This window comes from Mchenga conophoros, linkage group LG11 (assembly GCF_057382185.1).
Source record: "Mchenga conophoros isolate Kocher_MC1m ecotype Shallow Benthic linkage group LG11, M_conophoros_male_GT1.1, whole genome shotgun sequence".
NCBI lineage: Eukaryota > Metazoa > Chordata > Actinopteri > Cichliformes > Cichlidae > Mchenga > Mchenga conophoros.
In genome coordinates, this window is record NC_140536.1 from 23983841 (window position 1) to 23995702 (window position 11862).

General features: G+C 43.5%; 1 protein-coding gene across 1 annotated transcript in view; it reads right to left on the bottom strand.

Moving 5' to 3' along the window:
• Positions 1 to 2216, bottom strand: part of erfl3 (Ets2 repressor factor like 3) — a 69447-nt gene extending 67231 nt beyond the window's left edge. The window contains exon 1 of the mRNA XM_085291640.1: positions 1445 to 2216. Within this exon, the coding sequence (XP_085147766.1) occupies positions 1445 to 1466 (22 nt within the window). The 5' untranslated portion in view covers positions 1467 to 2216. The remainder of the gene's footprint in view (positions 1 to 1444) is intronic.
• Between the last annotated feature and the right edge of the window lie 9646 nt (positions 2217 to 11862).

Sequence of the window (11862 nt, forward strand, 5' to 3'; positions counted from 1 at the left end):
TTTACTGAACAGATAGCAAACACAAACACACACAAGCAGCATACATCAAACCTATAACCTAAACCCAATCAATTTTTACTGCCTTCCCACATGGGCTCAGGCTATCTGCTGCCACACAAGCATGCATTTCCTTGTCATAAAAGGGCTACTTGTGGTGGGATGTGGTGTGATGTCACGGCAGCCTACTCAGGCTGCTGCAGGGAGTGTGTGTTTTTGAGTGAACGTGTGTGTGTGTAGGAATGTGGAGGGTAAAGGGGCTGATGGTGGGGGAAGGGGTCCCGAGTGGGAAGTGTCCTGCACTGCTTGACATGCCCCCACGCCAAATGCTTAGAAAGTCACCACATTGTTCTGGCAGCAGAGCACACTTATTAAAGATGCAGATACACGCTTATTATTAAAATTATTTAATAATAAGTGTTTGTTTCTAAAGCTTGGACAAGGCATCAGATTATTTGCTTACTATTCGTAAGTTATGAGACTACTCAGGCTCTAGTTCCTTGTTATTGCTGTCTTTTCAGTCTATTTGGTGCGGGCATTTTGATTTAAGCATAACAATACTAAGATAAAAATCGTGCAAAACGCTAAACACTGCAGTATAATTGACTGAGATATACTTTCAGATGTTATCCACTCTCTCTTGAACCTCAAATCTCTTCACTTTTGCTGAAACAAATAGTAGCTTTGTGAATGGAGAAAGAATAGTTTAAGGCACACACTTTATGGCTAGTCCTCAAATAATAAAATGCATAGATGGCACACGAGTGTACTTCCACTTCCTCTTTTGTGCAGAGAAAAAAAATTCACTGGCTTCAATAGAGAAAGGGAGCAACAAGAACAAACTTATGCAAGCATTTCAGGAATTAGACAAACAGACACCCATACAGACCTCAGCTGACTGCTGGGAATCCCCCCCAACACACACACACACACACACTCCTCACTTCAAACACCGTGACAGACCTGACAATGCTCCTTACTGAGTTAATATCACGTTGCTACGAGCATACCTGCCTTCATCCAATCACCTGAACACTGCTCCCTCATCATCTCGTAGAGATTGTGCTTCTAGGATTTTTACTGAGCTCTCTGAAAGTTTCTGGATGGAGAAATCAGGTTGTCTGGGTGACACGGAGGATGTCGCGTTCACCACTGTACAGTAGTTTAACCACTTCCTCTTAAAACTGGAGTACAGTACTAACCTGGACCAGATTGCTATTACTTATCAAGCGAAACCACTGGCTGCTGCGCCGCTCGTGAGAAACGAGTCAAATCAACAGGTTTTCATTTGTGGCTTTCAGGCTGGAAGCGGGTGGTTAACTGTCTTGCCTTGTTAGTCAATCAGCTATGTGCCGGTAGTTACTGTGGAGCTTTGCAGACTACAGCCTCTGGAAGTAAAAAAAGAAACAATAAAATAACCGTAATAAGGGGAGAGGCGAAAGCTTACCAGTATCTCCAGGTGTTTTCATTCTTTCCGCTTTAGCTCTTCGGCAGGACAGCTAAAGTTTGCTAAACTGGGAAAATTCCACAAAGCTGCTTGTGGAAAGAAAAGTCAGTCTTTCGGCCTCTTCCTCCCGCTCTGCTTTCCAATCTCGTCAAGAACTCGCTGAAGATACGAGGCAAACTTTTACAGCTTCAGCTCCAGCGGCTCTCTCTATTCGTTAAGCCGCCGCCGGGCACTCTCTCCCCCCCAACCTCTATCTCTCGGTGCGGTCCTAAACCAGCTATCTCACAAGTAGGACTCGCTTTATGCCCGCACCTCGTCGGTCCTCTCGTCCCGTAACTCGCAGCCTCAAATCTGCTCAAGTTGCTCAAGAAAGACGGTCAACCGTCCCGACTCGAGCCAGGCGAAAAGTGTCGTTCTCTTCTCTTCCAACAACTTCTTTCGCTAACTGTCCGGTAGCTGTTTACTCCGTCTCAACCGCATCTTCGTCGCTGTTTGACATTTCTCCGCCGCGAACCCGCCTTACTTCTCTGACAGAAATTAACGTTAAAAAGGAACCTCTCTTTCTTCACGGACTTTTTCAGTCTTCCACTCACTCTCGCACCACTCGGCGCTCACTCTCTCCTCCCCCCGTGCCTCTCTCCGTCCTCGGAGTGTCGTGTTTCGCTCGTTCTCTTCTTTAGCGGGGCCCGCCCACACTGACGGGGGACGAGGAGGGAGGGAGGAGGGGGGGGCAAACGTGGCGAGTCACGCCCCCACTCACCACGAGCCGGGACCCGGGCTGGCGTCACTGCAGCACGCGGCGTTGCCTGGGAGACCGTTACAGCGCGCCGCTGCCGTGGTGACTTCACGTCGAATCTTGCGGATAGAGAGAGGCGCGAGAGCGGCTTGACTCGCAGCGTTCATTTACGTCAGTCAGGTATCAATTAGGCCTCTTCCTATGAGGATAGATACACTTATTAAAGTAGAAAAACAACAAGAAAACGTCAGTTAGTGATTAATGCTGACATCAGGGGGCATATACTCATCTTTTTTCGCATGTTTTACGAAGTGAAACAAATTTTTAATCAGCGGTGGCTAACATATTCAGAAAAATAGAGCAAAAACAAGTTATGTACAGACACACTCGATTCTCACCTGCTTATTATTATTTCCATGGAGAATACAGCCTATCTATAAGATAACTCAGTCACTACTTTTCACCACCTCATAGCACAATACCTGTACTTCTTGTGGTTACATTTCTACCTATTAAGATCCTTATTGTAGTATATTTAGTTTATCTGTATTTGTATTTTCTTTTCAATTCAGTTCATTCTTGTAATTTTACTTTTTTTTTTTTAATTTAAGATAACTAAGTTTATTTACTGATGGTGTGACAAAAAGTTTTGTGAGTCATTAATATAGTAGATTATATCTACAAGAACATTTAATTGAAGGGAAAGGTTTGCATAATTGAAACGAGTATTATACACAGGTAATTGAAAAGGCATACAAAACCTTTATGAAGGTGTTGCTCTGTGTTCCACATAATTTTGAGTGTATAGCCATCCATCTCCGGGGGTGGGTGGGGTTTGGAGCCTATCCCAGTTGCCACAGGGTACACACTGGACAGGTAGCACAGGTAGCCATACACAAGTTGCTTCTTCACTGTGGGAGGAAACCAGCAATGCATTAGAGTAGAGAACCAATGCAAACTCCAACCAGAAGGCTGGAACCAGGTGGCTCTAACCACCACACCCCTGTTGCCTTCTTAAAGTATATACATATAAAACATGTCTCTCTCTAGTAAAAAGTTTGCCAGACTTTTCACTTGTCCCCACTTTCACCCACATGTTGTCGGTTTTCTAACAGTTTTCCATCGCATCGGTTTCTTTATATTTCTCATTAGTAATGCCACCTTGTTTCTTTTGGTTAGCATGTACCTCATTTGTAAAATATGCCAATCCCCATTTGTGTTGAAGCTTTATTAGGTATGTTTAGTGTGTGCTGTTTCTTTGACTTGTTTCTTATTAACAGGACAGTGAGACCACAATTAAACATACATCTTGATTGTCTCGACATCACTGCTGTTTTCAGTTTTGGCACAGACTGAAAAAAACCCTGTTTTAACATTTTTTTTTCAGTTTTCTGCAAAAACAAAACTTGTGGTTACTTTGAGAAATAAACTTGAATCCTCGTGCTACTCTCTCTCTTTTTTTAACTGCAGCCAATAAGGAGTTTAACCCACCATCAAACACACACACACACACACACACACACACACACACACACACACACACACACACACACACACACACACACACACACACACACACAGTGACCAAAGGAGTGCTATGTGTGCATATCAGACACCTGACAGCACAGAGACATCTGGCCATTTGTAAGGTCTTGATTGGATGTACAGAATGACCTGTTTAACTGAGTGGACAGGTGTCGTGCCACTGTTAGCTCGCACACTGCTTCCTCCTCTGCTGATATGAAGCTGTCATGTTGTGCCGGTAATGGGTGAGGCGTCACACATGGGAGGTGAAGTGCATCTCCGTTTTTCTTTTTGGTTTTTTTGCCTTTTTGCACACTAGCACCTGGTGTACAGGATGGAGGTTTAAAGAGCATGTTTTTGTGCTTTTTTCCCCCTTTTTTTCTTCTTTTTTTGACCGCACTGTTACATCAGCGATACACAGCACTGCACTGCCTTGTCAACAGGATAAGACAGTGGTAGTAAAACAAAGTAAACAGTCCCCTGATGGTAACAAAGTCCCTGTGGTGTGATTTACAAACAGGATTTCTCCTCCCTTTGCTGGCCATTCTCTGACAGGCTCAGGAAACCAAGCCTGCTGTGCCTGATAAGGAACTGGACTAAAAGAAATCCATTAAACTGGGCACTGAACCTTCTTCCCATCCTGCCCTGTCTTCTTCAGAAGCAGGAAGACCACAGGAGAGACCTGTGTGACTTTTTCTCACAGTGCAGCTGACAATAGTGCAATCAGCTGGGAACAAGTGTCACACCATTGCCCTTTCCTCTGTTTGTTGCTGCCATCTATTTTGACTTGCCTCCAGCACATATCTATCAATTGTTCTGCATTTTCAGATGTCTGCATGTCTGGGTTAGGTGAAGAGCGTTACAGCGTCTCTCCGAGGCTCTTCACACAGAGGGAGATGAGGGAAAAAGCTGAAGATCTGACGGGGGACAAGAAAATCTGACAGTCGAGTAAGAGCGATTTAACGCCGCGTGGACAAATGGCTTCTGCTGTTTGATATTCCTGCGTACGCTTATCCACGTGTGCCTCTATCTGTGACTATTGTAACTCAAGCACAGGAGATGACATTTACCGACAGCACAGTACATTCTGAGCACTGATAAACACGGCGCTTCACTCTGCACCCTCTCTCTCTCTCCTACCCGCTTCCTCCTCCTCAACCTCCTCCTCCCTCACGCTGGCTCTTCATCCACCTCTCCTCATTTCTCTCCCCCGATTGCCTCTTTGCATTGTTCTGTTGTCTTTTACCACCCATCCATACATGTGCCCATCTGCCCTCCCGCACGCTCACACCTCTTCTCTTCCTCCTCCTCCTCCTCGTCCTTCTCCATCATCAGCCACCTCTCCGTGCCTCCGTCTCTTTTCCCTTCCCTCACACCAGCTCTCACCTTTTCTCCACAGGTCACTGCTATAGCTACAAGGTTGACAGACTTGTGAAAACTAAGTAAAGAAACTTGTATTTTCAGTATAAAGAGCTTGTTATATATTGCAATTAGGCACAATTAGCTGGCAGTGTATTTGTCCTCTACTTTATGCTTCTATTGTCTTTTTGTTGTTGTTGTTGTTTTACTTCTTCTTCTTTTAATTACTTTTTAAACAGATGGTGGACTTTTACAGTTCATTCGTCCTTAAACTGTTATAATTAAAAGCCTAATTGTGATGTGAGAGCTTGCTAAATAATCCTAAATAACTTGAGAATATCTGCTCCAATTAGTGCACATATATTATATTTATATATTCTTGCACAGAAGTAAAGAGCTCAAAGTACAGATGTCTGAATATTGCGGCATATGCTTAAGAAAGTAAAGATTTCAGAGACCTGGGTTAAAAGCAGCCAGGTGTCCTTTTGTCTCATCAGTTAGGCCACTAGTCAGTCTTCGTCTCCTCATTTCCTTTTTAGCTTTTGAATGTAAACGCAACAGAGGCGGTGCTATAAAAATATAAATCTTCTGTAACTTGTTTGATGTGAACGTATAAAAATGTTCCATCAGTTCTAAATTTAGATTGGAAACTATCTATTCTGTCTGTAAGCTAAAGTAAAATGAGGCAATATTAAGGTGTTCAGAAGCTTTTGCTTTACAGTTTAGAGGAAGGTGATTTCCCACATGTGCAGCTGTTGATAACTAGGGCAAAAATATACATGTATGTGTATTAAACTAAGTTGAAGTAATCTGATTTTTGCATGAAAAAGAAAAACAAGCTTTACTGATGCTTTTTTTTTTATTAATTTTTTTACTGAAATCCAACTTTCAGAAATATAAAATTCAAAACAAATTCAGGGTTTGAAACGTTTTGGCTTCTGAAGTGGGGCATGGCAGCAAAAAGTTTGGGAACCACTGGATTAGACGCAGCTATAATGTGGCGAGTGAATTTGACAAACAGAGTGTATCACAGAAGAGCCTTGTCTTATTGGTTCCGCATCATCCGTAACTCCCTCTATCTCCCATCCCGCCCTTTTTTTCATCCTCTCACAGCTTTATGTGACTCTGCCCGTTCCTAATCGGAATGACAGACAGACGCTCCGCCGAAAGAAAGACGGAGGGAATGAAAGGGAGAACCGAGATTTTGTCACTGGAGTATTTGTGTATATGTGAATGCATAAGTTGAGTGGGTGTGAACATCCCCAGATTCACACCCTTATACACCCACCCCGCCGCACCTCCCATCAGACTGAAGTGATGCATCCCATCCCAGTTTCCCAAATTCCCAAGTAAGGACAGATGACCCACCTGAGATCTGTGTCAAACGGTCACAACTGATGCAGAAGACGGATGGTGCATCAGTTGTGACAGCACACTTTTTTCACTGGACGTCAGGTTGGTAGCTTCATACAGTAGCATGGCATCCAGTCAGCAGTAACACACACGCACAGACACACACACTGGTTTCTTCTGGTCTGTGCCTCTAAAACACAGATGGCTTGAGTCAGTGTAATTACCGTGGACAATGGGTGTGGTAGCCCACTAACCAGTGCCACCACAGGCAGTGCTGCAGACACACACACACACACACACACACACACACACACACACACACACACACACACACACACACACACAAAATGTATGTACATGCAAAACCTGATTTCAGCGACCAGTGAAAGCCAGGCAGGATTATAATTCCTGGACGGGGCGTTGAATAACCAACAGAGGTGTAATGCAGTATTTACATAGGCTGGTTGATGATGATTCATACCACTGGTGACTTGAACAAAGGCAACAATACACACACACACACACACACACACACACACACACACACACACACACACACACACACACACACACACACTCAGACGTTCAAGTGCACACATTTTTTTTCTTCCTTCCTCTTTTCCTTCTTTGACTTTCTCTTTTCATACACCCATGCTACAATTATCTTTGACTTGATTTCCAAGAAATTATTTTACATGATCAACTTCGAACACCTGCAAAGTCCCCCCACCCACTCACTCTTATTTAAAAAAAAAAAAAAATCTGCTTCAACTCATCAAGTAAGGAGCAACCTTGACTGAAGTGAAAAAGGTTTAACTTGAGCGACAGTGAAAAGCAAACGGAAGATGGGTTGCTAGTCTGAAAGGCATGGGTGGGTGAGAGCAGACCGGATGAAAGAAAAAGCCGGCAGCTGAGGGGACAACAAGTGCAGCAGGGTGGCGGTTAATGCCCCTCCCTCTCCTTTCCTCCTGCCCCTTCACTTGCAAACACACCACGCTCACCCACCACCAACTTCATCCATTCAAAACAGCACGAGCAAAAGAAGGCCAGAGAAAGAGAGAGAGAGGAAAAGAGAGCAAAGCTGTGGAGAATAAGGAGTGGGAGAGAGAGACGGAATAAGGGAGTCAATGGATTCTTTGTCATCAAAGAACTTGTTTATTTTCGAGCTTACCAGTCCAACAGTCAGGGAGAGACGGCCAGATATCACTCCCTCTGTCCCTGTTTTTCACCGTCTTTACCCGCGATAGGATCATTGTTTAAAAAAACACATACGAAACAACAATTTGATACCCCTGGAAGTGCTTTGGATCACTAATGTCTTCATTTGAATAAGCGGCAACATTACAGATACTTTTGCATGCCCCCCAGGCTTTGTCATTGATACTCTTAACCACCAAGTCAAATTAGTCCTGTGACGCTCCCTTTTAATCTTTGTATCTGTTTCACCTATTCTATGCCCTATAAAAGGAGGCATTTGATCTTCGTTTGATAAGTAAATAGAGATGTAGAGAGAAAATATAAAACAAACAGAAAAACCTAATGAGCTGGGAGTCATATCACAGATGCTGAGGTTAGGCTACCTATAAGCCAAACCTAGTTCTTTTTTTTCTTTTTTCTTTTTTAAAAAGTCTAAGTTAAAAGGTTTAATTTCAACTGAAACAATCTACAGTGTCACTCGATGTTTCCTTCTCCTCTCTAAACAAGTGTTTCAAAGAACGCCCAGTGTCCAACCGTCTCGCTGGGATGTGAGGCCCCTACACAGTTATCCTCTGTGCACATTCTCCCTCCCTCTCTCCCCCAGCTGGTATTCGCACATGAGTAATGGGATTACCACAGCGAGTGGTGAGGCAGTGGAGGACGAGAAGGGAGGGAAGGAAGGAAGGGGGAGGATGATAGTGGAGGACAAGTGAAATAGAGGAAGAAGGAGATCAAAAGGAGGGTTAACCCAGCAGCAAGAGGTCCACCTGGAAGAAGAAGATGATGAAAAAGAAGGACACTTGTGTGGGAAACCGCTTCAGTTAAAATATGACATTTATATAAACACACTGCAAACTCATTTCTAAACTTCAGACTCAGATTTGCACTGACTGAGTTTTGAGATTCAGGGCCACTGAAAGAAACCCATCGTGACTTACTATTTTCATCCATGAGGCCCGAGACAGAAAAACCACACTCTCTTTCTGTTGGATTACCATGGCAATGAGGGAGCTATTCAAGAACAAAAAGCTCCTTTTGCGGTGGGTAAAGTATGGAAAAAGCAAGCGGCCAGTGCCCATATGAAAGCGGGGCGGTGGGAGTTGGAAAGAGAGGGTAATGTGAGAGCGGGTGGAAGGCACAGAGAATGCGTGTTATATTAAACCAATGTCTGGCAAGGTGTCAAGCCTGTAATATATACAGAGAGGGAGAGGAGAGGGAAGCAAAGGAAGAGGGATCAGTTAATTTAGTGCTGGGGAAGTGACATTGATGGACAGGGAGGCGGAGGGAGGACTGAGGAAAAGTGAGGAGGGGGGGAAAAGAATGCAACCTGTTTGTGTGAGGAAGAGATAGAAGAATGTGAGCGAGGCAGGAAAGGTGCAAGTGTCAGGCTGGGAAGGAGAGAGAGGTACGCCTGGCCGTGTGACAGTAGCTATATTGAGCACAGCGTGTGTGTTGACACTGTCTCCTGTATCTCACTGAGGAACAAACTCTTCCTATTGGCATAGCACAGAGCTTCCTCTTCCCCCCTTTAACTCCTCTCCACCTCTCAGCAACCAAAGTGCAAGCTCACTCCACACATCCCCTTACTTTGATTTTCATATAGCCACAATGTCACCGCTACATCCGTCTTATTACCTGTTTCCACTCAGCGCGATTGCCTAAAACACTTCAGCTCAGTGTGCTTTTCTATCTTGTTCCTCTTTCTGCGTCGGTTGAATTCAGTTATGCTTTATTTGCATGAATGAGAGGCAATCATTATTGTAAGAGCAGCAATTAAACACTCAGTGGAGGACAGACCTTTGCCAAGGCTTGGTCCTAGTTAGCTGTCACTTTTACAGCTAACTAGGGCTGGAGAAGGGAAAATAATGTTAAGTAATGACTTAATAACTTTACGCTGATTTTCATCTCACTGTTTTGTTTTGTTTTTTCCTCTGCGGGCAACATGACTGTTGTGGTTCTTCCTCTGTTCTTTGTTCAGCTGTGTTTTAAGCAAAAACACTCAGAACGGGCTCAGCACTAAAAAGCAGACTGAGAGCAACCACTTTCCAGGATCAGCAATAATAAGACAGTGAATATTAAACATGCAACCATAGAAAGGAAAGAAACACCTCTCCAAATAGTTGGCATTATTGCTTCGTATTAGCTCTCAGGTGGGAAATGCAGCTCCTCGGCTACCTAAGGCTGGCAAAATAAAGCAAGTCAACCCAGTAATGAGTATGAGGGATTATAACTCACCTGTTTAAACTGTATCAAGGCTTAAAGTTATTAATTATTAGGGTGTGGTTGTTTTAGCTGAGAGGTGTGGCGACAGAGGTGGCTGTCTGTTAGAGGCTCAGAGTGGCTCAACATGACGTCTCACCAACTTTGTGGAGCTGATCCCTTTTGGAGCACTTTAATGCGACTGTCTTACGAGTAACAAGTTATGCTGTGTGGTTAATTTCACTTCCAGCTCAAGCTCAGTTTTGTTGAGATAATCTGGTATTATGAATCTGTTTTTCTGTGCACCTCACCCATACAGTCTAAAGATGCACTGTAACGACTAAGCTCGTTAGTATTAGATCATCTCTCCAAATATGGTAATATAATCGAAACAAGGACAAAATGATGACATCTTGGCTTTAAAACAGGATTTCACAAACCAATCTGCTTGTTATGATGTATGTGATGAGGTATCAGACCATTTAAAAGTCTACTATGTGCACCAACACATCAGTCCTAAAAACATTTCACTTGTCATTTTGGCTCTGTGCAGCTTCTTTATGTGTTCATGTGTAGAACACCTTTAGGTTTTGCTCTTGGGACATCTAAGATTTCACTGAGGAGATTATAGCTGATGGATTCTGACTGACCAAATCAGATGGCAGAAACGCATCAATCACTAACCTTGTTGTGAATGGGTTCATCCCTGGCAGTTCGCAGTCTTAGCTGTTTTAGTTTTGCTTATGCAAGCATTTATCTTTTCTAACTGATCACTTGCAGGTGGTTTACCTCACAGACTAACCCTCAATAATAATACCTTCACCCCAAAGCTACTACTGCAACTTTCCCAACTACAAGACCTGTGCCTGTTTAAATTAGCCTAATGTCGCTAGCCATGGAGTAGCGCATCAATTTATGTCCACTAGCTTAACTTCACTAACCCTTCAAATCCTCTTTCATCTTTTTGTGCAAATATCCATTTTAAAACACCCCTCAGCCAGAACATGGTATGTGTCAACACGTTAGCAAGGTTGTTACTAGTTTGAACTCTGATAAGGCTTGTAAACTCTGTTTTTCATGGATGCTACCTTGGAAAAGAGGCACAGAAATAACTTGAAATGAAAGAATCTGGGCTGCATTTAAATTTCTCGGTGCCCAATGCTGCAGTCACACTGGGGAAAGCAGTAGCTAGAGACCACATGACACATAACACAAGTTTTGCAACCACGTGCAATGACTTTGCTGGATTGTTGCCTTTATAATTGTTGCTTTCTAGGAAAGGACCTGATCTGTGACCACTTGCAGTCAGTAGCTGTCTTTAAAATGAGTTTGGTGCTTTGCACCAAAATGGAAAAAATATGGACTCAGTCCGCCATCAGTTTATGATCAAATAGGTCAAGTTGGTAATGACTTTCAATCTGTCTGTGATAATATGGAGAAAATCACAAATATGTTGCCATCTTCATATACAGAAACTCACCATAACTTCTTACATTCAGAGTGCAGTCAGAACCTCGTGAATTTGCAATAGAAGTCAGACTTTCCTCCACAGATAGTGACGTAGTTGCTGCAAGACAGCAATTTAGTTGCAAAGTGAAATAGGTGCTCAGGAATTAAACCAGAATACAAACGACTGGAAACCATCTCAGTCGGGTCCCCTGTTACAAAGAGATGTGTCACCCAGATGAGTTGCGCTTGTCAACCCAAACAGATCAGTTGGTGGCTACAGCTACTTGCCCAGAGGTCGTGGTTGCCACAGACTTTTCCTAATTGCAAGGAGACTGTCATCATATTTTTACTCTAGCATGATGGATTAGTGCTTTTTGGTTTCTGTAACAAAAGAAGCAATTAGATATCAAATTACAAAAGGAGTTGATGTAGCTCTCAAAACGTGTGTGTTCCCTCTTTTTCTCTTCTGGCTTAGAACATTTTCTGCCCGGTGTTGTAGGGTCCTGATTAAGTTTGTGTTCCAGAGGACGGTGGGAGTCGGAGAGTACGTACTGGTCCGTGTGGGCTTCCGGTAAACTTCAATGTTGAGGTTTCCATTCTC